Below are 23,962 nucleotides of genomic sequence, written 5' to 3'. Positions count from 1 at the left end.
ATATTTCCAAGTTATATACAGGGGAGAAATAGTGCCTGAAGATTTTAGGGATGATTTATAATATGCTTTAGGTGTAATTGTATCCATTTAAGCCACTTTTAGAAAACAAAAGAATTTCCAACACAAATTAGTACTTTTCCCTCAGAAGAAATACAATAGTATAGAAAAGAGGAAGAAAGAAGATAATAAAATTGACTAGGAATGGCTGAGGAGGTCTCTAAGCATAGTCTGAAAGTACTAGGGTCTATGAGGTATCCCTCAGCCGAAAGGTCCTGGAGGAAACAGGTGACGAACTGAAGTTGAAAATATGGAGAGGAAGAAATCTAAAGGACTGGATGAAAGGATATTTTCTGGAAGCCCAGTAAGTGATCGAGACAGAAGGCCATAGTACCAATGGGAAAGTAAGTGTCCAGATTGAATTTGCAGTTCTAGGATTTAGTCAGAAGTCAGACAAAGTCCATTGGAAGAAAGAGATCTGAAAGTTACTTCTGGAGAGATGATACTAATACAAAAGAAAAGAAAACAGCACTAGCTGCCAACCACACAAGCCCAGGCACATGCACATAAACACAGAAAAGCAGTAACATGGTGTGTTTAGCAGCAATTGGGGCCATTACACTCCTACCTGCTATCTGCTGCCTGAGCCCGCAGGATGAACATAAAATAATGAAGAGCAGCTAAATCCAGAGAAAGCACCAAGGGTCCCAAATCCAGCAAAACACACTTTCATGCAAGAGGCCTTACCTGCTGCTTCAATTGGTGCACGAGTCGATCTTTTTCCCGCTTAAGAGCCATAACTTCATCTTGTGTCTTTTTCTTTTTGGAAGCAGACAATTCCAGCAAGGCAATATTTGCATCTTTCTCACTGATTGCTGCAAGCAGAGCTTCCTGTCTGATAAGAGAAAAATGATTGTGATAATTTTTATAAATTGAAAAAAAATACAACTGTCATAGTTGAAATGATTTACAGGGTATAGTCTCAATGGGAAGGGATTATGAATTATATTTAAGACATATTATACTAAGATTCAGAAGAGAAAAAGCAGTTTGTGTCAGAATTCCTAAAACACACTGTGCCATCTAGGAAAGATATCTTCAATGTATTTAGAATCACAGGTGCATATTAGAAAAGGAGGGAGTCAATCTTGATATTCACTTCTAAGACACTTTCATCTATTTACCTATCTATCCATCCAGTCATCCATCTATCCATTCATTCCTTCACCCACCAACTATGATTGGTAAAGTTATACCTGTATCAAAACAATCCAACAAAGTTGGACAGCACTTTCAATACTTGCATCTTTCATGTGAGAGTTATTTTTGAAGACAGGTAGAGAGGTGTTTATTAAGGTCCACTTTCCATTTTCAGTGAAAGCAATGCCATTCTCTCTTCATTCCATAAAAATGCACTCTTTTCTCAGTCTTTCTTATTTCAGTTAACTATAGCACCATTCACCAGTAGTCTAAGCCACAAACCTAGAAACCACTCTTAATTCAATTTCTTCTGTATTCCATCCAGTGTCAACTGACTGACAACTTTAACAGATTTTATTCCAAAACACTGAACTTGAGCTACTGCCACCAAACCTCTCAATCACAAAGCTTACTTTCTGTCATTCCAATTACAGAAACTAAAGTAATCTTTGAACATATTATGAACTCAAGTTCTCCCACTTTTATTCAATGAAAAATCCATTGCATCACCCACTGAGTTTGAAACCAAGACCATTTGTGGTACATGATACTTGTTAAGCCAATTGGCCCTGGCCACCTCTCTCAGGGCACCTTATTCCACCTCTTCCACAATTAGGTTTCAGCACATATTGTTCTGCAACTTATTTTCAGTCATTGAAAATATTTCACTTGTTATTTTTTAATACTTTAATGGGGTTTTAAAGTTTACAGTCAACAGTAAATTCAGTATTTGGTGTGTGTAAACTTTCTCAGTTTTTTTGCAAAATGCTCCAACCCCATTGCTTAGCTCCTCCTCCACCCTTATGCACCAGGAACTGAAAGCCCTCCCTCCCCCAGAATCCTGTACTTTGGTGCAATACAACAAACTCAGTCCACATTACACTTTGACTACAGTTGTTTTTGCCTTCTAAGTTTTGCCTTTGCCATTCCCACATAGCCAATGCCTTTGTGCCATGCAGTGCCTTATTCTTTAGGTCTCAGATCAAATTAATCTTCCTTAGCAAAGTCCACTAAGCAGAAAGTAGGTATCTGAAATATTTGTTCAAGAGATAAATAAGTTTACTTTGAACTTTCAACAATATCACTGACACTCTTTATCATTTAAAAGAAATCACTGTGCTTGACTCCTGCTTAATCTCTGATCTTTGCTATTTCAGAAAACTATTAAAATCACCTCCTCTCATCTTTACTTTCATGGTCATAACTGTTGTAAATGTTAACTAACAATTTTCTGGGACCATTTTTTGATTAGGAAGTAACTCTTCTTGTATCTTTGTTTTAGCCTTCTTTTCTACTGAGGAAATTTTGTCCAACCATTTGTGTGACTTCTACAAGAGTATAGACACTTTGAAAGACCCTACCATCCCCAAGAAAGCCTCCATAGTGGGTACTTTATTTGCACAGAAGTCTCAGAACTACAACCTAGTTGTGATCCTATTTTGTCCATTTTTAATGCCTACCATCAGTCTAGAACCCCTCCATAATTTGGACAAGATGGTCATAGGAATCTTACTCCCCTCCCCCTTGACTTTTTCTTCAACTGCAGAGATTTGTGTGGACTTTCCTGGGAACTGTTAATGTCAGCAGTAGGAGCTTCTGTCTGAGTGACTGATCAAACATGTGACCAGCATAAATGTCAGGAAATATCTTCACTTTCTGGAAGAAAACCAGTTTAGGCTGAACTACCAATAGAAGCATTAATATCCAGCTTCACAGACTCTGTCTCCTTTTGGATAACATCCTGAGACAACAGACAAGCTATTCATAGCCAGTGTATACACACATATATATATAGGGTCAAGCAGAAGAGGCTAGATGAACTTCAAATCAAGGAAAGCCCACTTGCCACCTAGGCCAATTTAGCTGCAAAATACTCAAGGTACTTGCAGTATTTTACTCTATATTCTTCTACAGTTTTAAATGCCCAAGTAAAGATTTAATAATAGAAACAACCTAAAAGACTGATACTAAGTAAACTTTAAGTAAACTGGGATTGACAGCAAATTAGACTATATCCCTATGAGGCATTCTTTACAGATCATATGGCATCATTTAACATGCTGATTAATACATTTAGTAATCCATGAACACTTGTTTCTTAGAGATAATTCTTGAGTCTCTTCTGTCTTGTACATTTTACAAGAAAGCCTTCACCTCGGAGAAAGAGAGTCAGGTCACAGTACTGAAGATTACTTTGGTGGTGGTAGGAGGGGGCGGGTGGGCTTGAACTGGGTAATGCTTATGGCAAATAAACACACTATCCAAATGAGCTAAAAATGGGCTATTTTCTGGCCTGCAATACCTTCTTATCTCATAATTTTCACAAAGGCTTGATAGACAGTAACTTTGAAAGACATAGATAGTGCCTTCCCTAGGATTAAAAGGTGACTGTGTTTAGTTTCCTGTGTGATACTATCTCTACCCATAGCAATGGGCAGGTCTGCTACTTTAAATTATAAGATATCCAGACTCCCTCAGCTTAGAATTGCCATTTTATAATGTAACCCACTATATCTATAGCTTCTCATCTAACCTATATGCTTTACTTCTTGGAATGTAGGAGAAAAGGAATAGACATATTTATGCTAGTGCTGGTCTCTGTCTCTTGAGATATAAAGTCCTTTGTCTCTGATCCAAAAGTTTCTAGTCATTTATCTGTATTCACAGAAACTAAGGCAAACTAACCTTTTAGCATATCAGTAGGAAAAAAAAAACTTTTACCTTTCACTGTTCTTGACATATAATTATACATATAATATCCGCAAATATAAAAGTATATTCAGAAGAGGAACAACAAAAAATATTGGAAGGAAAAACACCAAAATGCCAGTAGCCATTATCGCATAGTGGTGGGATGAATAAACTAGTTTTAACTTTTTTATTTTGCTATCCTTTCTACATTATTCCCCTGTCCCACAGACTATCATTAAAATGGGGCCAGGTGGTGACAAACCCAATATTCTTGTTCTCCCATGCACAAGGACCCAGGTTCAAGCCCTGGTCCCTGCCTATAGGGAGAAGCTTCACAAGTGGTGCAATAGTGTTGTAGGTATCCCTGTCACTCTCCTTCTACCTCCCCTCCTCTTAGTTTCTCTGTCTCTTTCCATTGATTAAAAAAATACTTAAAATCAGTAGAATAAATATCAAAATTATAAATTATGGGCCCCCACCATACTGGAGGAAGTTCTGATGCTGTGGCCCTTTTCTATCTCTGTCTCTCCATCCCTGTCTGTCTCTTTTTATCTGAAAAAGTCAACCTGCAGTGGCAAAGCCTGGGCGACAACCCAAGAAAAAGTTATAAATGAAAATTTTTAGTCAGTAGATAAACTGTGGGAATTTGTTTCAAATACTCAGCATCCATGAAATTTGCCCACTTCCCATGTTTTTTTAAATTTTTTATTTAAGAAAGGATTAAAAAAACCATAGGGTAGGAGGGGTATAATTCCACACAATTCCCACCACCCAATCTCCATATCCCACCCCCTCCCCTGATAGCTTTCCCATTCTCTATCCCTCTGGGAGCATGGACCCAGGGTCACTGTGGGTTGCAGAAGGTGGAAGGTCTGGCTTCTGTAATTGCTTCCCCGCTGAACATGGGCGTTGACTGGTCGGTCCATACTCCCAGTCTGCCTCTCTCTTTCCCTAGTAGGGTGGGTCTCTGGGGAAGCGGAGCTCCAGGACACATTGGTGGGGTCTTCAATCCAGGGAAGCCTGGCCGGCATCCTGATGACATCTGGAACCTGGTGACTGAAAAGAGAGTTAACATGCGAAGCCAAACAAATTGTTGAGCAATCATGGACCCAAAGGTTGAAATAGTGGAGAGGAAGTGTTAGGGGGGTAACTCACTGCAAACTCTAGTGTACTTCTACTTTCAGGTATATATTTTGTAGTAGTTTACGGATATGTGTCCACTTCCCATGTTTATGTCTTCTCTCTCTCTCTCTTTATATATAGACACACATGCCTAGTACAATCTATATCATCTACCACTTGGACAGTTGCAGTAATCTCATAAGTATGTTTCCAATGTCATTTCTGTTCTTTAAAAAAATTTTTTTTTAACCATTTTCCTTTTTCAGATCAAAATTCAGAATTTCGTAGTTTCAATAGCTGTGCCAACAAATGCACTGTAAACTATTAACCTCCCAATTAAAAAAAAAGTCATTATTAACCCAAAGGAATACCCATTTTGAACTTCCTTATCCTTATAATTCTAAAATTTAGATTTCAAAATTTAGTATACCTTTTATTTATTAAAATTTCACCCAAAATTCTCCTGAATAAATTTCTAATTTTTAGTATTATGTCAGTCAGACAACAATAAATGAATTTCTAAGTCTCTACAGATTATATAACTCAATAAAAATGAGAATCTAATTATACTTAATAATCCTTGATGTACATTTTACATTATTTTAATAAAAGTACATTTCAAATTACTTATTAGCTATAAAATCACCCTTATTGTTCTCTATTACATTTCCTTATTTTTTTTTTGCTTTGCTTTTGGCTAACAAATACTTTCTGTAAATACTGTCACACAGTCACAGTATTATGAGTACAATCAGTGTAATGAAGATTAATTTGCCATATGCTAGTTATGGTTTCTTTTAAAATAGCTTAACTAAAGCCTTTAACACTTTAGGAGTATTTAGAATTTTCTTCTGAATATGTTAAGAATTGATTTGGCCATTATTCTTTGATAAGGATCTCATGCAATGCTAACTCTTAATTCTAGGGTAACTAGATTGCTGAAATTTATTTAGTAGTTCTCTTTTTAAAAATATTTATTCCCTTTTGTTGCCCTTGTTGTCCTTTCTTGTTGTTATTGTTGTCGTAATTACTATTTTTGCTGTCATTGATGTTGTTGTTGGATAGGACAGAGAGAAATGGAGAGAGGAGTGAGACAGTAAGGGGGAGAGAAAGACAGATACCTGCAGACCTGCTTCATGCCTTGTAAAGCAACTCCTCTGCAGGTGGGGAGCCAGGGGCTTGAACCAGGATCCTTATGCTAATCCTTGTGCTCTGCGCCACCTGTGCTAAACCCACTGTGCTAATGCCCAACTCCCCTGAAATTTACTTAAAACAGTGGGCTCATGATGTATCCTTTACATTGGGTTGTTCTAGCTCTCCCCCTGCCAAGAAAATTGGTTCAGTCCTGCTAGTTTCGCGGGCCCGCTGCCCCCCCCCCCAAGGAACCCCGAGAGAATTCCAGAGTTCCAGAGTTGGAGAGTTCGAGAGTGCTTGGCGCCGCCGCGGGGGAAAGAGGCAACAGAGTTGTGTTTGGTGATTAGTTTGTCTTAGTTTATAAATCGTTGTTCCTAAATAAAGAAATACAGCTTCCCTGCCCAGCCGTACGTCTCTGGTCGTCTCTGTTACCCACCCGTGAAGCTAGTCCGGCCAGCTGGAGCCTCCGAATTTTAACAACAGGCTCAAATTGTTAATACATTTCTAATAACGACTTGTTCTTTGAAATATTAAATCTTCTAAAAGCTTAGACCAGGGAGAACAGAAACAACTGGTGACATTACTTTATAAGATACAGCTGTATGTAAACAACATAAAAGGACATAAATTATGGTAAGGTCTTGTATGATACAGAAAATGCCAACAAAGGGATTTTAAAATTTAACCCAATTGTCAAATAATTTGGTTATGGCAATAACTATCTAATGCCTTCTTAAACCCTTAGATAGCAGGAACCTTCCCCTTTCTCTATAAAGCCCACATACATCTCCCAGTCCTGGAATCTCTAGGGTGGGGCTCACTTTCCTGCATGCTTCTCTCAATTCAAACCAACTGACACTTCTTCTGCTGATCCCAAACTAATCAATGCAACCAGTAGTACCTCAGCATGCTATACTTCGAACTGTGTCCAGAGACTTCAGGCATGGAATGTCAATCCTTCAGCCTCATTACTCCTGTGAGACCTTTCCTAGCTCATAGGATTCCTTAACTCCATTTTGGGTAGTGTATTTCCTAACAAAACCTCAAAACTTAGATATAGGGCATATATGTACATGTATCCATAGTTAGGGCAAAATATATACCTTAATGCAAAAGTGCACTTTTGATGTGAGTCAATAAATGAAGCAAGCAAATAGAAAGACATAAAAAGACACCTTAAAGTACCCAATGAAACAGTTTCTACTTATACCTAGATACCCTTCTCACCTACCTCCTATTACACTTCCCTCAATCACTCAAAAGTTAACCCTGTCAGACAAAGTAAGGACTACAAAAGCTGAATAAGGGCAAGAGACCATCTTTAAGAGACCATACTTTAATGATGACTCTTTAGTCACTACCAGGCCACCCATCACTTGGGGCCCTAGTCTGGGAGCCATGGGGTTCCCACACAGACATGATGGGCCTAGATCTCTAACAGATCTCTCTCTCCACTGTCACTGGTAATCTCCATCAGGAACAACACAATGGACCTCTCTGTGGGCCCCTATAGGACCTTGCCCTCAATGGTAGGGAATGTTTTATTCTCCGAAGGGATGTTGGACAACATATTCTAGCTACTACCCAAGGAAGATGGGTCCTGAAATTAGTGCAGCCTAGTATTTTTCTAGCAGTTACCACAGAGTGTGAGCTCAGACCTACAGAGTTGCAGAGGTTATATAGGTTCCTGTGCAGAATATGGGCCCCAGATCAAATCGAGGGGGTTTACAGTTAACAATATTTAAATACTTTTTCAGTATTTGGGAGATACTCTCTTCCCTGATGCAGCTTTTTAGTCCTCTTCCCAACTATGACACCATCTCCCTAGACAATAACCTGGGTCCATCTGGGTATTAGCTGTCAGGCTCAGGCAAAACTAGTAAAGTCATAGGCCCCTTGAAATATACCTAAAATAGACCTACTATCTTTTTCCAAAATGGAGACCCCAAATCTTCATTTGCAATATTCTTGCCTTAAGGTTCATGATTAGCCAACAATTTGCTCTGCTTTCTATTTTAACTCTTTTTTAGCCACCAGGTTCCAATGCTACCATGATGCCAGCCTGACTTCCCTGGGCAGAAGACCTCACCATGTGTCCTGGAGCCCCACCTCCCCAGATCCCTGCCCCACTAAGGGAAAGAGAAAGACAAGCTGGCAGTATGGATCGATCTTTGTAGGGAAATTGTGAGGATGTGGTTGAGCTTGACCTGAGGGGCACATCCATCTTGTCAGTTTCTCCCTCTCTACTGAGAGGTCAAGCGAGGGGGGACATGACCCCCAAGATTTGCCTGGTCTTATCAGACTCCCTGCCTCACAAAGCACCCTGCATTCCTGATACTATTATTATCTACATAATCATTGTTTTGCCTGAAAGGTCTCCTCCCTATTTCCCCGCAGGGTATTAGTAATCCTACCAGTTAAACCCCTAGCAACAGTTGTTAAGTAAGTCCCTACCTTCCCCAGCCTCCTTTTACCTTTCTCCACCTTTTTCCTAACCATGTACAGTATTGTCAAGCCACTTCTGTTTCTGACTTGCCTCTTCCGTTTTCCGACCATGTGGCTTAACCAGGTGTGGTACACCCTACTCCAGAGCACTCAGATGAATAAAGATTTGAACTGCCTCACTACTAGGAGCTTAGTTCCTGGGTCATCTCTCACGTTGCTAGCCCAACAGACCTTCCAATACCTATGTTCAGTGGGGAAGCAATTACAGAAGCCAGACCTTGTACCTTCTATACCCTGTAATGATCCTGGTTCCATACTCCCAGGATGAAGAATAGGGAAACTATCAAGGGAGAGGACTGGATACAGAGTACTGTGACGCTGAGGAATTATTCTGATGCAGTCTCCGCCCCCAGGTTTTACTACGCCCCGCGAAATCCTAGCAGTGCCCCTTCAACCAATCCTGGCCCCACACGTCACCCCCCGTTGTCACCCAATAAAAGCCCCCTCATCCCCCTCGCTCTCTCTGGGCTCTCGGCTCCCCCCCCCTCAGCTTCTTCGGCTCTCTCTCAGATCTCTCTCCCTCCTCTCGCCCCGTGGTCAGGTAGTGGGGACGGCCATTGTCAGCTGACTCCATGTGGCCTGAGCCATCCCCCCATCCTATAATAAAGATTTGTGTACCCCACTTGCTCTGGACTTCCTCTCTCTTCTCCACGGTGCAGCCCGACACCTGACCACAACAAGAACATCTGGTGCCCATTGTGTTCCGCACCCACGCCCCGCTGGGTGGCCCAGCCTGAGGTCCCCCAAAACTGCCCAGACACAGGTAAGTGGCATCCGCCCACCTCTGTAGCCCTGCATTTCCCTCCACCATGGGAATTTTTTCGTTTTATGAGGAGGTGTCCCAGTTATTATCTCCTTCTCTCCTGGGACAAATTCGCGCTCTCAGATGGTTTAATTTTCGCTACACCGCGGGTTCTCATTGCTATAATCGCGACTTACAAGATATGTACAACATGGTCTGCCTTGAGGATACGCGGCCTTGAGGCAGAGATACATGAGTTAAATCATATGTGCTTAAGATTTAGACACCCTAAGCGATCAGCAGTTAGACCCAAAGCTCCCATTCCCACCGACACACACACATATTCGGAGGCTCCTCCTTTGACCCCGCCCCCAGCTGATTCTGTCAGCCTGATTCTGGTATCCGGCTCTCTAAGCCCGCCTTCTGTTGACCCCGTGGTTTCAGTCCCTGCTTCCCTAAATCCTCCCCCTGTTGATACGTCATCGCTAAGAGACCTAGTGGCTGAGATACGAGAGTTAAAGGATATTTTTTCAGCATTTAAGGACCTTAAACGATGTGCAGTCCGCCTTAAGATCTCTGTCCCTGTAGATACGTGTTCAGTTTCCCCTGAGGCCACTACTGCAGTTTCCATGGCACCTTCCACTTCTGTAGCTCCCTCTCCCGCGCCATTGAACCAAATCCACACCTTCCCGGTAAACGTGGCTCCCTCTAAACAAAACCCTCAGCCGTGGCAGCCATACACCTCTAAAGAGCTCAGACAACTCAGACAAGCGGTCAGGGAGGACAGGTTTCACACGCCACAGACTAAGTCCATTTTAAGGAGTTTTTACCAGCATCTTAACACCCCCAGGACTGGAAATACCTGTCTCATGCTGCACTTCCAGACCCCCTCTATCTTCAGTGGAAAGTGTGCTTCCACGATGAGTGCTCTAGACAATCACAGGAAAATAGTAACAAACAGGTAGAATGGAATTTTGATGCTTTGTTTGGAACAGGAGCTTATGAATCTGGAGCTCAGCAGAAGCCAAGTTTCCAACCGGTTACTTTGAACAGGTATGCATCTGCACAACACAAGCATGGGAAAGGGTGACCCCACCCAATGTAGATTCATCAGTTCCCATTAACTCTCTTTGCCAAGGCACTGATGAATCATTAGCGAGCTTCATCTCAAGGGTGAAGACAAGCTTAGAGAGAAAGGTTTATAATCCTGATGTCCGCTCACTACTCCTGCACTCTATTGTCTGGGAAGGCATGATACCACAATTCCTTCATGCATGCCTTAATCTTAAACACCTACACCCAGATAATTGGATTTTAGTGACACAGGAACTTACATCAGACAATTATGGGGCATCCGCTATTACACAGGTTTATGCAGTTACCCCACGTAATCAAAACGGGGCCTGCTTTCATTGTGGTCGCCAAGGACATTGGCGTAACCAATGTTCTGATAAGCTGCGACCACGCCTCCGTCAGGGAAGCCCCGCCTCCAGTTAGAGCGACCACGCCTCCAGTCAGAGCAACCCCACTTTCAGTTAGGGAGCCAGAAGCCACGTACGGTGTGTCCTAGATGCCGTAAAGGGTTTCACTGGAGATTGTTGGTCAAATTTTCACAAAGATGGCATGCCCCTGAATGGTACAAATTCGGGGCCTGAGATTTTGTGGACCACTCCTGTTTTAGAACGTGGTCACCCTTCTATGACAGTAAAGATTGGCAATATTCCTTTTAAATTTTTGATTGACACAGGGGCAGAAAAGAAGATTTTAAGGCAAGAAGAGGTTCCCCAAGATTGGGAACTTCTCCCTGGACCCAGTATACATGGAGTAGGAGGGGTGACCCCATCATTTTGCACCCAAGATTCGCTAGTGTGGGAAGACCCAGAAGGCTCTACTGGACAGTTCCGCCCTTTTATAGCTAATATCAGCACAAACCTACTGGGCAGGGATCTTCTGGAATGTCTTGATGTTAGGATATCCACAGATGCCTCTGCAGAGCGTAACACTCGCTCCCGCGAGACCAGATCTAATCAGCACCCCCAATACTAAATGCCACTGTTCGTAGCCAAACATCCTGCTTAAGCTGGCTTTCTAATGAGCCTGTCTGGGTGGAACAGTGGCCTTTACCTAGGGATAAGCTCAAAATTTTAAAAGAGCTCATCTGAGAGCAGTTGTCCTTGGGACACATTCGTCATTCTCAAAGCCCATGGAATACTCCTGTCTTTGTGATTAAAAAGCACTCGGGAAAATGGCGCCTCCTTCAAGATCTCTGTGCGGTAAATAAAACCATGCAGGTCTGGGGCTCCCCCCAAAGGGGTTTGCCTCTTGCTTCTGCAATTCCCACAGGAATTCCAATCATACAAGATTGTTTTTTATCTATTCCCTTGCATCCAGAAGATTGTAAACATTTTGCCTTCTTTGTTCTGTCTATTAATAACGCCAGCCCTGCTGATAGATTTGAATGGGTGGTGCTACCCCAGGGTATGGCCAATAGTCCTACAATTTGTCAGGAGGCTGTTAAATCTGCCCTTTTCCCATATATTCATAAGGGCCTTAATGTTTCTCATTATACAGATGATATTTTAATATGGGGAAAATCAGATACAGATCTCTATGCCTTACGTGATTTTCTCATTCCTGCATTAAAGAAAAGCGGCCTTAATGTAGCTCCTGAGAAGATACAGCTAATTCCTCCAATATCTTTCTTAGGTTCAGAGATTTCTTTAACGCAAATTCGTCCCTTAAAACCTAATGTCACCTTTCCTTCTAACCTTACTCTTGCTTCTTTACAAAGTTTTCCAGGAAATTTAAATTGGCTTAGGCAGTATCTCTATCTGCCTACAAGCTGCCTCCAACCACTGTTTGACCTATTTAAAGGAAACAAACAGCCTTCCTCAAAATGTAAGTTAACTCCCGAGGCCTCCTCGGCACTGGAAAGGGTTAACCAGGCCCTCCAGGACATGCACCTTGTTCGATTCTCCTCCTCCTTTCCAGTAAACCTTCTAATCTTCAACTCCACCCCCACAGTAGTAGGGGCATTGTGGCAAGACCATGGGGTTCTCGAGTGGCTTCACATGCCAGTAGGAGGAGCTCCAAGACTCCTCACTGAGATAGACGCGTTAGCATTCATGGTTCGCCAAGGGAGAAATAGGTCTGTGCAGGTCTTAGGGAAAGAACCAGATTTAATTATTCTGCCCTTTTCTCTCACAGATACAGAGTGGCTTATACATCATCATTCCCGCTTTGCCATAAGTTTCGTGGGGTTTCCAGGACAAATAGATAACCATTTTCCTTCTAATAAATTGATAGCTTCTTTACCTCTTCTGCCTCTACTAGCACCTAAACTTTTCTCTCAGGATCCCATTCCCTCTGCTCCTACAATCTTTACTGATGGCAGAAAAAAGGGAGCTGCTGCCCTTATATATTACCCAGACAAACAATCTCCTAAACCTCTCTTTACTGAGCTTCCTGAGAATTCCCCTCAGTACAAAGAACTTTATGCTGTTTTCCTTGCATTAAAAGCTGTACCAGAATCCTTCAACCTTTTCTCTGACAGTGTGTACACTGTTAACTTACTTCCATGGCTTGCTCGTTCTTATGTGAAAATTGATGACAACCCACTTTCCCCTCTCTTGATTCAAATCGCCTCTATGCTCTGTTCTCGAACCCAACCACTATATATTCAACACCTTCGTTCCCACAGCCCTCTTCCTGGTTCCCTGTCTGAAGGGAATGCTGCAGTTGACCACCTTGCCTCCACAGGAACTTTCCCAGTCTCTGTCTCTGATCCTGCTAATTTTCATTCTCTAACCCGTGTTAATCTTAAAGGCCTTCGAGCTTGATTTCCTGATGTTCCTGTACCAAGGATATGTTAAAACATATCCTTGCTAAATGCTCTTCTTGTGCAAGTCTCATAAAGACACCTGCTATCCAGACCTTTGGTGTTAACCCCCGAGGTTTAAAAGCTAATGCTATTTGGCAAATTGATGTCACCCACATACCAAACTTTGGCAAATAAAAATATGTGTTTGTCTCAATTGATACCTTTTCTAAATTTATGTGGGCTACAGCTCAGACAGGAGAAAGCTATAAAAATCTTAAAAGCCATATGCTTTCCTGTTTTGCTGTGATGGGCTTACATCTTCAACTGAAAACTGACCATGGACCGGCATTTACCAGCAAACAATTTAAAGATTTTTGTTCCCTCTGGAACATTACTCATACCACAAGCATTCCCTATAATCCACAGGGACAAGGAATTGTCGAGAGGGCCCATCAAACCCTTAAGGCTCAATTAAATAAAATTAAAGGAGGAATGTATCCCCCCGAATATCCAGCTAGCAAAAGCCTTAACTACGTTAAATCTCTTTAATATTTACAATAACTCGGACCTACCTCCTATCATTCTTCACTGGCAAACACCATCCACCCTCCCATCCATTAAGGTCAAATGGAGAGACCCACTCAATAAAATTTGTAAAGGGCATGACCCACTATTGACCATGGGAAGGGGTTTCGCATGCGTTTTCCTTCAAAATTTCTCTAAATCTGTCTGGGTTCCTGCCCGCCATGTCCGACAATACCTGCAGGATGGCACTGTTATCCCTGAAGAACAAGAAATACGACAAGAGGACCAGATGCAGGATACATCCCAGGACCCGTAATACGACATGGCAGTACCTACAAACTCTGGCTCACAGAGACATCTCTCCTACCCTTTCGCTGAATGTCTTATGTTATAACTGGCCAGTTGTGTTTTGTGAGTGAGTGTGTTGAATGACAAAAATTTTCTTTCTTTCTTTTTTTTTTTTTGCATAACCCATCTGCTCAGAGTACTCTAAAAGGTAATTGGCTTTATATAAAAATGCTAGATGCAGCCAAAGTTTCTGGAGACGTCCAGAAACATTCCAAAATTTTTGTTTTTCTCCCTCTTTTGATTTTTATATATAGTTTTGGTATACATGTAAGTGTTTAGTCTTAAACTGTGTGACTAATGACAGATATAAAATTGTTTTTAAAATGATGTTTTTATAACAAAGGTGCTTTTTCCTCCAGTGTGTTATAACTAGATGTTTATGGGTATGTCTCAAGTTTGGTAACAGTAACTTAACGGTCAAAAGTGTAACCCTACAGCTACATTATTACCAGACAAGGTAAAATTTAATTTGCTAAGGTAACTATTTAAGGTAAAAGTCTAAATGTTTAATGTGACTATACATTCCCAAAACTAAAATATATAAATTTTATATACAGGACACCTTTGGAGGGCCCCCAAAGGTGCCCTGTAAACTATCTTGTGGAAATTAATCCACAACAGATCTGGCATCAATCTAGCACTGTAAACATTAAAATCATTGTCACAAAAATGCATTAACTCTCTAAGCAATTTGAGTCTGTTTAAAATATATATTTTAGCTAAAATTGGTCTCAAGATCCTGCGGTAGAGACTGCTACAGGAGGTCTACATTAGAAGACTGCTACATTAGAAGACCTTTAAATAAAATCATAAAGAGATTTAAACCAATTATAATCATCGAGGTATCAACTATAACAAACCTATAACTTGTTACAAGTTCAAATTAACCACGAGAAGCAGATTGTGTTTCTTTCACAGGAATCCCAGAAAAACCATCTGAACCCCTGCACACCCAGATGTCACCCACTAGATGGCACAACTACAGTGGCACACCTCTCGAAATCCTAGATGTCACTTAACGCGATCTGAAGAACCTGATACACAGACTCCGAGGACAGAACTTTCTTAATGCCTGCTTGCCGTTCCTGCTTCTGATTTGCCTGTCACGTGTTGGCGGTTCCAGCTGGCTATCTACAGAAAAGCAGAATTCCAGCGGCTGACCTCCCTCATGCAGCGTCTCATCCCCTGCCAATTCTTCCCCTAGCCATCTACTTTGGACTGAGACTTGTATCGGACCTTCTGGCATACCCTATAGACATTTTACACAATTTTAAAGCAGCTTATTTCCTTTCGCGCTGCTGGTTTTTCATAGACTGATCCTGAGTAGTTCATAGACTTTACAGACTGTTGCCTTGAGGACAATGCCAAATAGCCCCTCTGTTTGGTGGGTCATGCCCTCCCACCTCCCCGTCATTATGTACCCTTGCCCCTTCCCCCCCCAAGCAGGGAACGTTCCTTTACACACCAATCCTTCCCTTCACTTCACACTGGCTTTTACTACTCCCCTACTTGTCCCTTCCTGTTTTGTTATATCATTTAGATTTATGCCCAAAAGGTTTCTGCTCCATGATAGTCTTTTACAGACTTTGAACCATCTTATGCTATTACTAGATAGAAAGATAGAGAAGATGTAGAGATATTGTGAAGAGATGGTTGAGCAGGCTGCACTTAAACCTATGAGTCCCTCCAGGTAAGTCTCTCTCTCTAAAGAGGGGTTGAGCACAGGAGGATGCATAAATCTCACAAGGTGGGCAGCCATTTAAGCCTTCTCTCCTCCACAGAAAGTCCTACATCTTCCCACCTGAGCATGGCACTCTTTAATAACATTTAAGCCTGCTCCATTCCATTGTTCTTTACTGTGTCCATTTAGATATTAAGGGAAAGGAGGAGATGACGCTGAGGAATTATTCTGATGCAGTCTCTGCCCCCAGGTTTTACCATGCCCCGCAAAATCCTAGCAGTGCCCCCTTCAACCAATCCTGGCCCCACACATCACCCCTGGTTGTCGCCCAATAAAAGCCCCCTCACTCCCCCCCTCGTTCTCTCTGGGCTCTCGGCTCCCCCCCCCTCGGCTTCTTTGGCTCTCTCTCAGATCTCTCTCCCTTCTCTCGCCCCGTGGTCAGGTAGTGGGGACAGCCATTGTCGGCTGACTCCACGTGGCCTGAGCCACCCCCCCATCCTATAATAAAGATTTGTGTACCCCACTTGCTCTGGACTTCCTCTCTCTTCTCCGCGGTGCAGGTCGACATCTGACCACAACAACAACAGTACTGGTGGTGAGAATGTGTGGAATTGCACCCCTCCTATCCTATGGTCTTGTTAATATTTCCATTTTATAAAATTAAAAAAAAATCACTGAGAATTAATTATGTATGGTTATAAGTAATAATTTCCTCTGCAATAAATCAGTGTTTTGTTTGTTTAAGAATGAGAAACACTAAAAATATGCTTCTAAAATATTAATTTAATTTGTCAACACTACATCAGAGTCCACACTTCTGCAATTTCCATTAAATAATTTGTTGGTACATTAGTTTAAACCATATAGTTGCAAATACACTGCTGGGAATTCATGGAGGCTTGTTTTGAGAAAATGGCAAACACTGGGAAAATTAGGAAGCTAACATAAATCTCCCTGCTTGGCATTTTTTTTCCATCAGGGAATTTTTATTCAGTTTTTCACAAATGAAAAAACTAAAATATTTGAAGGCATACTGTTTCTTTGAAAAAGGAGGGGGGAGAGATTCAAGTGTAAAAAGATTATATCAGTGACAAGACTCAGATGTAAACTAGAAAGACAAAGAAAAGTTCTTATTATTTTCTTTGAAAACTGGAATTTTGTTAGTGGGTGTGGCAGGGCTTATGTACACACATACACACACACATACATGTCTCTGTGTGTGTGTGAGAGAGAGAGACAGAGAGGGAAATTACACTCCTAAATATCTATAATATTGTAAGCCAATGTTCAATTAAATAAATAAAGTAAAAACCTTGGAATGTAAGCCCAGACCTACAGGGATGCAGAGGCTCCTGTGCTGACTATGGGACACAGATCACATTGATGGGGTTTACAGTCAACAATATTTACATACTTTTCCCATATTTGGGAGCTCCTCTCTTCACTGATCCAGCTTTCTGGACCTTTTTCCAACTATGACAACATCCACCTAGACAATAATTTAGGTCACCTGAATATTAGATGCCAGTCACAGGCAAAAACTAGTAAAGTCATGGTCCTCTTGGATTATACCTAAAATAGAAGTACTAGCTTTTTCCAAAATGGGGACCCCAAATCTTCATTGGAAATATTCCAGCATTTACATTCACGATTAGTTAACAATTTGTTCTGCTTTATATCTTAACTCTTTTTCAGCCATCAGGTTCCATGATGCCAACCTGACTTTCCAGGGCAGAGAACCCCGCCAATGTGTCCTGGACTCCCACTTCCCCAGAGCTCTGCCCCACTAGGGAAAGAGAAAGACAGGCTGGGAGTATGGGTTGACCTGCCAATGCCCATGTTCAGCAGGGAAAGTAATTACAGAAGCCAGACCTTCCACCTTCTACATCCTATAATGACCTTGGGTCCATACTACCAGAGGGTTAAAGAATAGGAAAGCTATTAGGGGAGGGAATGGGATACAGAGTTCTGGTGTTGGGAATTGTGTGGAACTGTACCCCTCTTATCCTATGGTCTTCTTCATGTTTCCATTTTATAAATAAAAATAAAAAACCTTCTTTTTATCCTCATTAAGCATCACATTCTATATTTAAACTAGATTTCCATTGCTTTCAAAACTGTCACTTTTTTATCAACCTGAAGAAAGTTTTTATATTCAAAATAGTTTTCAACACCTATCTGTTCTCTGTGCTTCTTTGCACACAACACACAAAGAACATATATACTTATCTTTAGACAGTAGGGTTAGGTATATGCCAAAGGCTTGCAAAATGATCTTTAGAACACATTAATGTGGCAGTCGGGCAGCAGCACAGTGGGCTAAGTGCACATGGCACTAAGCATAAGGACAAGGGTAAGGATCCCTGTTAGAGGGCCCTCTCCAACTGCAAGGGGGGTCACTTCACTACCAGTGAAGCAGGTCTGCAGCTGTCTATATTTCTCTCCCCCCTCTTTCTCCCTTCCTCTCTCAATTTCTCTCTGTCCTATCCAACAACAATGGCAGCGATGACAATAAATAATAATGACAACAAGGTTAACAAAAAAGGCAATAAAATGAGAAAAATGGCCTCCAGGAGCAGAGGGTTCATTTTGCAGGCACTGAGCCCCAGCAATAACCCTGGAGGCAACAAAACAAAACAAAACAAACAACAGCAACCAAAAAAAACCCACACATACACAATAATGCTCTAGTATATACTTAGTAAGGTAAGCTCTCTCTGTCTCAAAATGCAGTGTAAATTTTGAAAAGGAAGCCCAAATATGCTTGAAAGAATGATAAGATAATGCAAAGCGAAGTAAATCTAGAAGATCCTGCTGGATGCCAAGCTAAGAAAGTGTCCCATAGACAGCATTTGACTTTTGTCAAAGTGCAGCCTAAACAAATGTCAAGGGGCATAATTTCTTTAACAAATATGGGCAACAATGGAGGGAAAGGGGGTGGAGATGAGGGAGAAGAATTCTGTGCCCTCACACACAGTCTGTCGGGGTTAACAATGGATAAAAATATGCATAAGAACTCATGTAATAACACTAAACTGTCATTCAGTTAGTAGGAGGCAGTCAAGATACAGCTAATAAAGCAACCAAAAAATGGATTTAGCCACCCTGAAAAAAAAATTTAATGGAATGAAACAAAAGAGAACTGAAAGCCGTCTTCCACCAAGACAAATACTTTCTTTTGAGAGCTGCTTGTGGCTAAGCATCCCAAAGAAGGCCCCAGAATCCTCTGGTGGTAACACATACCTACTTACTTATCACAGTCCATTTACAAGGGAGCTTTGTAAACATTTCTATTTTACTCCCTATTGCTGTTGTCCTATTAACGATGACTTAAGTCCTGAAAGAGGGTCTAAAGTTAATTTTAAAAGCTGTAAATGAAGCAAGCCAATTAGTAAATGGCGTACATTGGATTGGGGAGGGGGACACTGACACATTTGTTTTCCCTTTTTGAGCTCTTGTTTCAGTTAGCTGTCCTATCTTTAGGAACACATTTAATTACAAAAGCAGATGCTTAAAAAATGCATTACATTAAGAAGTCTTTGGATAATGACATACAAGAGAGAACCTACATTATGTATGGTGCTCAGCCCACAGTCATGTTCTAATCATACTGTGGGAAAAAAAATTCCGCTCAATCAACTTTTCCCCAGTTAATTACTGTTTTCTTTCCCTTGTGACCCTGAATCTTCAACTATGAGTTCAGTAGGAGGTGACTTCAAGACAGACAGTGAGGAAAGATCCTGTTCAAAACATCCCGTCTCTCACCCCTGGCAAGTGGGAGTGTGGAGGTTGGCTGTGATCGGCCCCAGAGACAGATGCTGCTCATTTGCCTAAACAGCTCTATTTTTAAATGACATCTTGACAAAAAGAAAACTGTTGATATCAATTAATAGTAACACTACCCACCAGCAGAAGGATGTGTGGCATACACAGAAGAGTCCAAGCAGAAAGGATATCCCCCCTTATGAGGTAGGTACCCCAGTTAAGATATATTTGAACAACCATGAATCTCTGCATGGACAAAGACCAGGTCAGATTTGTAAAGACCAGACTTTGGCAGTCAAGATGCCTTAATGCAGTTTGTTCTCTGCTGTCCACCTAAAACTGAGCTAGAAAAATAATTTATTCCAAACATTGCAAAAGTAGCTCACTTGGACAGTTAGCTTTGATCTTCTTTCAGTCTCTTTCTGTCTCTCTGTCTCTATCTGGGGAAAAAAAAAGTTTAATTATGAAGAATTTTGTCTTTGAAATCTTAATAACACAGTTGGAATTTCCTAACCTGGGGCCTCAGAGTATTGTGTAAGGTCTTTGCTCTGTGCATCAGTTGCTACTCCATTACTTGCTCAGGGCATGGCACAGGAAAGCAGCCTTGAGTTCTGTTGAGAGCAAATGGTCAGGTAGCTCTGCTACGTCAACATCATGGCTTTCAAAGCACTCACCAGGCAAACACAAGCACCAGTTGCATTAATATACAACATGGTATTGGAGAGTCTGAAGTCCACTGATTTTGCCCACATAGAAATCCCAAGGTCAGACGTGGATATGTGCCAGGAAGAGCTACTGCCTGCATCCTAAATTGACAGCTCTCTCCAACTCAGCCCTTCAGAGAATTCACAAGATAGGATTGTGGCAGAGACTACTATCTAGGTTCTAGCAGAGGGCAGGCATTAGTGATTATGGTGTCTTTAACACACACACAATTAATTGGAATGAGTTAAATAAATAAATTTGTAGTTAGTAAAAGACAAATACTTTCTTTTATTAATTATATGCTTTTTTAATGTCACCAATATAAATAAAACATGACTCAAATCCTTCAGAAGAAAAGGAGCTAGTTTGATGTTTGAGCTTTGAAAAAATGGGTATAAATCTTAACAATGCCTTTTATTTCTGTGACTCTGGGCAAGTTACTTAATGTATCTGAAACCAAGATGGTCTCTTAAATGAGTTTATAAAGGTACCAGCAACTTTCTCTTGGATTGTTATGGGATTTAACTGGGATAACACATTATAACACATGTAAAATTCTGTTCAGTTCTGGGCATTGCCGCAAAAATGGCAGTAATTATTATTTCAGAATGTGAACAACAGCAAGTAATAAGATTCAAATGCTTTGCTTTTATCTTCTTTTGGACCTCTCCATTGCAGTAAACAATTCTTTTTTCTAATTTTGTTTTATATTTATTTATTTTCCCTTTTGTTGCCCCTGTTGTTTTTTATTGTTGTTGTAATTGATGTCATCGTTGTTAGATAGGACAGAGAGAAATGGAAAGAGGAGGGGAAGACAGAGAGGGGAGAGAAAGATAGACACCTGCAGACCTGTTTCACCTCCTGTGAAGCGACTCCCCTGCAGGTGGGGAGCCGGGGGCTCCAACAGGGATCCTTACACTGGTCCTTGTGCTTCGCACCACGTGCACTTAACCTGCTGTGCTACCGCCTGACTCCCTGAAGAAAACAATTCTTAAGATGCCAGTGGATCTCTTATTTTCAAGACAGATTCTCAGAGAACCCTCTGAAATTTGGTTTCTGTTAAGTTACATATTTGCCTTTGTCTGCTTTGCAAGAATATTTAAAAGAGAAAACAGAGTGTGAATGTGAAGAAGGATTCATTCATCACAGAAGAGTTGTATCTTAGAGCAGTCAAGCCTAACTTGGTCAATAGTTGTACCATATCATTCCCATTTGAATTGATGGGAAAGAATGTATGGAAGTGGCTAAGATGTGACTTGATGCACTACGAGAAATGGAAACATGTCCTGACAGATAACAGTCAAGGTCAAGTTCAATATCTAACCAACATGAGGCAAAAAGTTCAAAACAATTTCTTCCAATTGAAAAAAAAACTAAAAAAAAACAAATCATATTTAGAAGGTAAAGCAAGATAAGGGAAATGCAGGAGCCATCCATGACCAACTGGTTCAATGTGTTTGATGTTATTCATTCATTTATTCATTCATTCACTCTCTTAATTTCTCTTCAGTGATGAGACGACTTTTCTGTAACTGTTTAAATCTGCCAAAGGTGTTTTCTGTGTAAAACATGGTCAGCCAGACTCCTTGAAAGGGTTATTGATGAATGATAATAAGAAAACCAAATACATCTGGACTTCACTGTGGTCTAAAGGTTTGTCGAGCACTACCTAAACTGATCTGCTATACATGGATGATCTGTTACTATCACAAGAACTGTCTCATCACATTAACTTTTTGCTTGGAAATGAGTGAAAGCAAGAAGACAGGTCACTGACTTCTAGGCTTAGCCACCCAGGTATCGAATCAATTAATTGTTCTTACCAGTAAGTGAGATGTATGCATGAATCAGTGCATATAAGCTCCGCCACATACAGCATGTTTTAATTTCTTCTCTGCTATATATTGAAAGGTACTAAGATCTTTTAGTCTTCCCACAGTATAGCAACTTGTCCTCCTGTATCCTGAACTAAATATTTCCCTTCTTAATTTGTAATTTTTGTGTTAAATAAAACCTCCCTTTGTTTATGGAATAGAATATTCCCATCAGCTAAATTATAATGAAAAACAAAACAGACTGTCATGTAATTTCTACAAGAGAGGATACGTACAGAAGGGGGCACATTCCAGAGTTTAGCTAGTATAACATTTGAAGAAAATCAAATTAAGTTTCTGTTGAGCAGATCTTTGTAGGAAAAAATAGAGTCTGTTGGAAGTTATTCTTTTGAGAACATTTCTACTTATGAGTAGTGACTCTCAGTAGGGGAAGGAAACAGTGTGTATGCCTGTGTGTGTGTGCTGTGGGTGATGGTGACGGTCAGGGAGCAATAGGCTTCCCAAAACGGCAAAAAGGTATGCTATGCAACAGTGAGAAGGGGGGTGGGGGAGCTAAACAAAATTTCCATGAACTTGAAGCTCTCTTTCTTTGCTGTGTCAGTCACAGAAGTGGAAACCACTTCGAGACAGCTGCAACAGTCTTTCTTTTGGAAGCTGATAGCTTTGGAAGCATCTTCAAAGAGGAAAATCCTCATGGAAATGGTTTTGCTACTTTGAGGAGTCCTGATTTTAGGTCTGCCATCTTGTGGCCATTTCCCAAAACACTAGCCTTTTTCATTTTTCCCTGAAGTAAACTACATACAGAGAGTATTTATTAAAAAGGAGGAGGAGGAATAGGAGGAGGAGGAGGGGGAGAAGTTGTTCAACTATAGAAGAGCTTCGTGATGCAGACATATTTATATTTCACATTCCTAACTGTTTGCATACATATTTCCCTTCCTTGATGAAAATCTAGATCCAAAGAATTGCTTATCAAGTAATATTATTCAAGGTATGTTCAGGCATGCTAGGAAATGGACTAAGAGGTAAGAGGCATAATTGAGATGATTTTATTTATTTATTTATTCCCTTGTGTTGCCCTTGTTTTATTGTTATAGTTATTACTGTTATTGCTGTCATTGTTGTTAGATAAGACAGTGAGAAATGGAGAGGGGAGAGGAAGTCAGAGAGGGGAAGAGAAAGATAGACACTTGCAGACCTGCTTCACTGCTTGTGAAGCGACTCCCCTGCAGGTGGGGATCCTTACGCTGTTCCTTGCGCTTTATGCCACTTGCACTTAACCCGCTGCACTGATTCCCTGATTTTTTTTTTTAAGAGGCATCTTAATGGACTCATAGATGCTTCCAAATGAATTAAAGGCTCAGAATTACTATTCTTATTATAGATGTGCTCACAAAGCACACAAAATGAAAAGAACTGTAAATCCAAAGAGACTTCAGACCTGAAAACAAAGTTCTATTTTTTCTGGAAATAACTCAAAGTCCAAGTGACAGGGATTCAAAATGCATACTTCAACATTGTGAGGGAAGGAAGTGAGACTTAATTTATCACAATTCTCTGTTGGGAAAAAGTTTCTCAAATGTCACCATGAAAACTTACTGAGTCTGTGTAATGCACACTCACTAACCACTTGTTGAATGTGTCAACAGGAGAGAAAGCAAAATCACTGTTCTCTTGGCAAGATTTCACCAATGCAATGTACCATAACCTCTAAGTTAGAAGGAGGTGCAAGAGCATATTCAATGCCCATAAATTATTTGCAGAGCCCCAATTCAGAAGTATGCATACACACACACACACACACACACACACACACACACACACACACCCCTAAAGTATTGCATTACTAAGCAGCAACTTTAAAAGGCATGAAGAACAAAGACAGCTGTGAA

The 23,962-nt window shown here is 40.9% G+C and overlaps 1 protein-coding gene across 7 annotated transcripts in view; it reads right to left on the bottom strand.

The window, feature by feature from the left end:
* ERC2 (ELKS/RAB6-interacting/CAST family member 2) overlaps nt 1–23,962 on the bottom strand; it is a 1,141,350-nt gene that overhangs the window by 135,253 nt on the left and 982,135 nt on the right. For all 7 annotated transcript variants that reach the window (XM_060203088.1, XM_060203089.1, XM_060203090.1 and 4 more), the window contains one exon: nt 745–892. In XM_060203088.1, coding sequence (XP_060059071.1) covers nt 745–892 — 148 coding nt within the window. The remainder of the gene's footprint in view (nt 1–744; nt 893–23,962) is intronic.

This window comes from Erinaceus europaeus, chromosome 12 (assembly GCF_950295315.1).
Source record: "Erinaceus europaeus chromosome 12, mEriEur2.1, whole genome shotgun sequence".
In the NCBI taxonomy this organism is placed as follows: Eukaryota; Metazoa; Chordata; class Mammalia; order Eulipotyphla; family Erinaceidae; genus Erinaceus; species Erinaceus europaeus.
The sequence above is the reverse complement of the archived record's forward strand: the minus strand, read 5'-3'. Positions and strand labels throughout refer to the sequence as shown.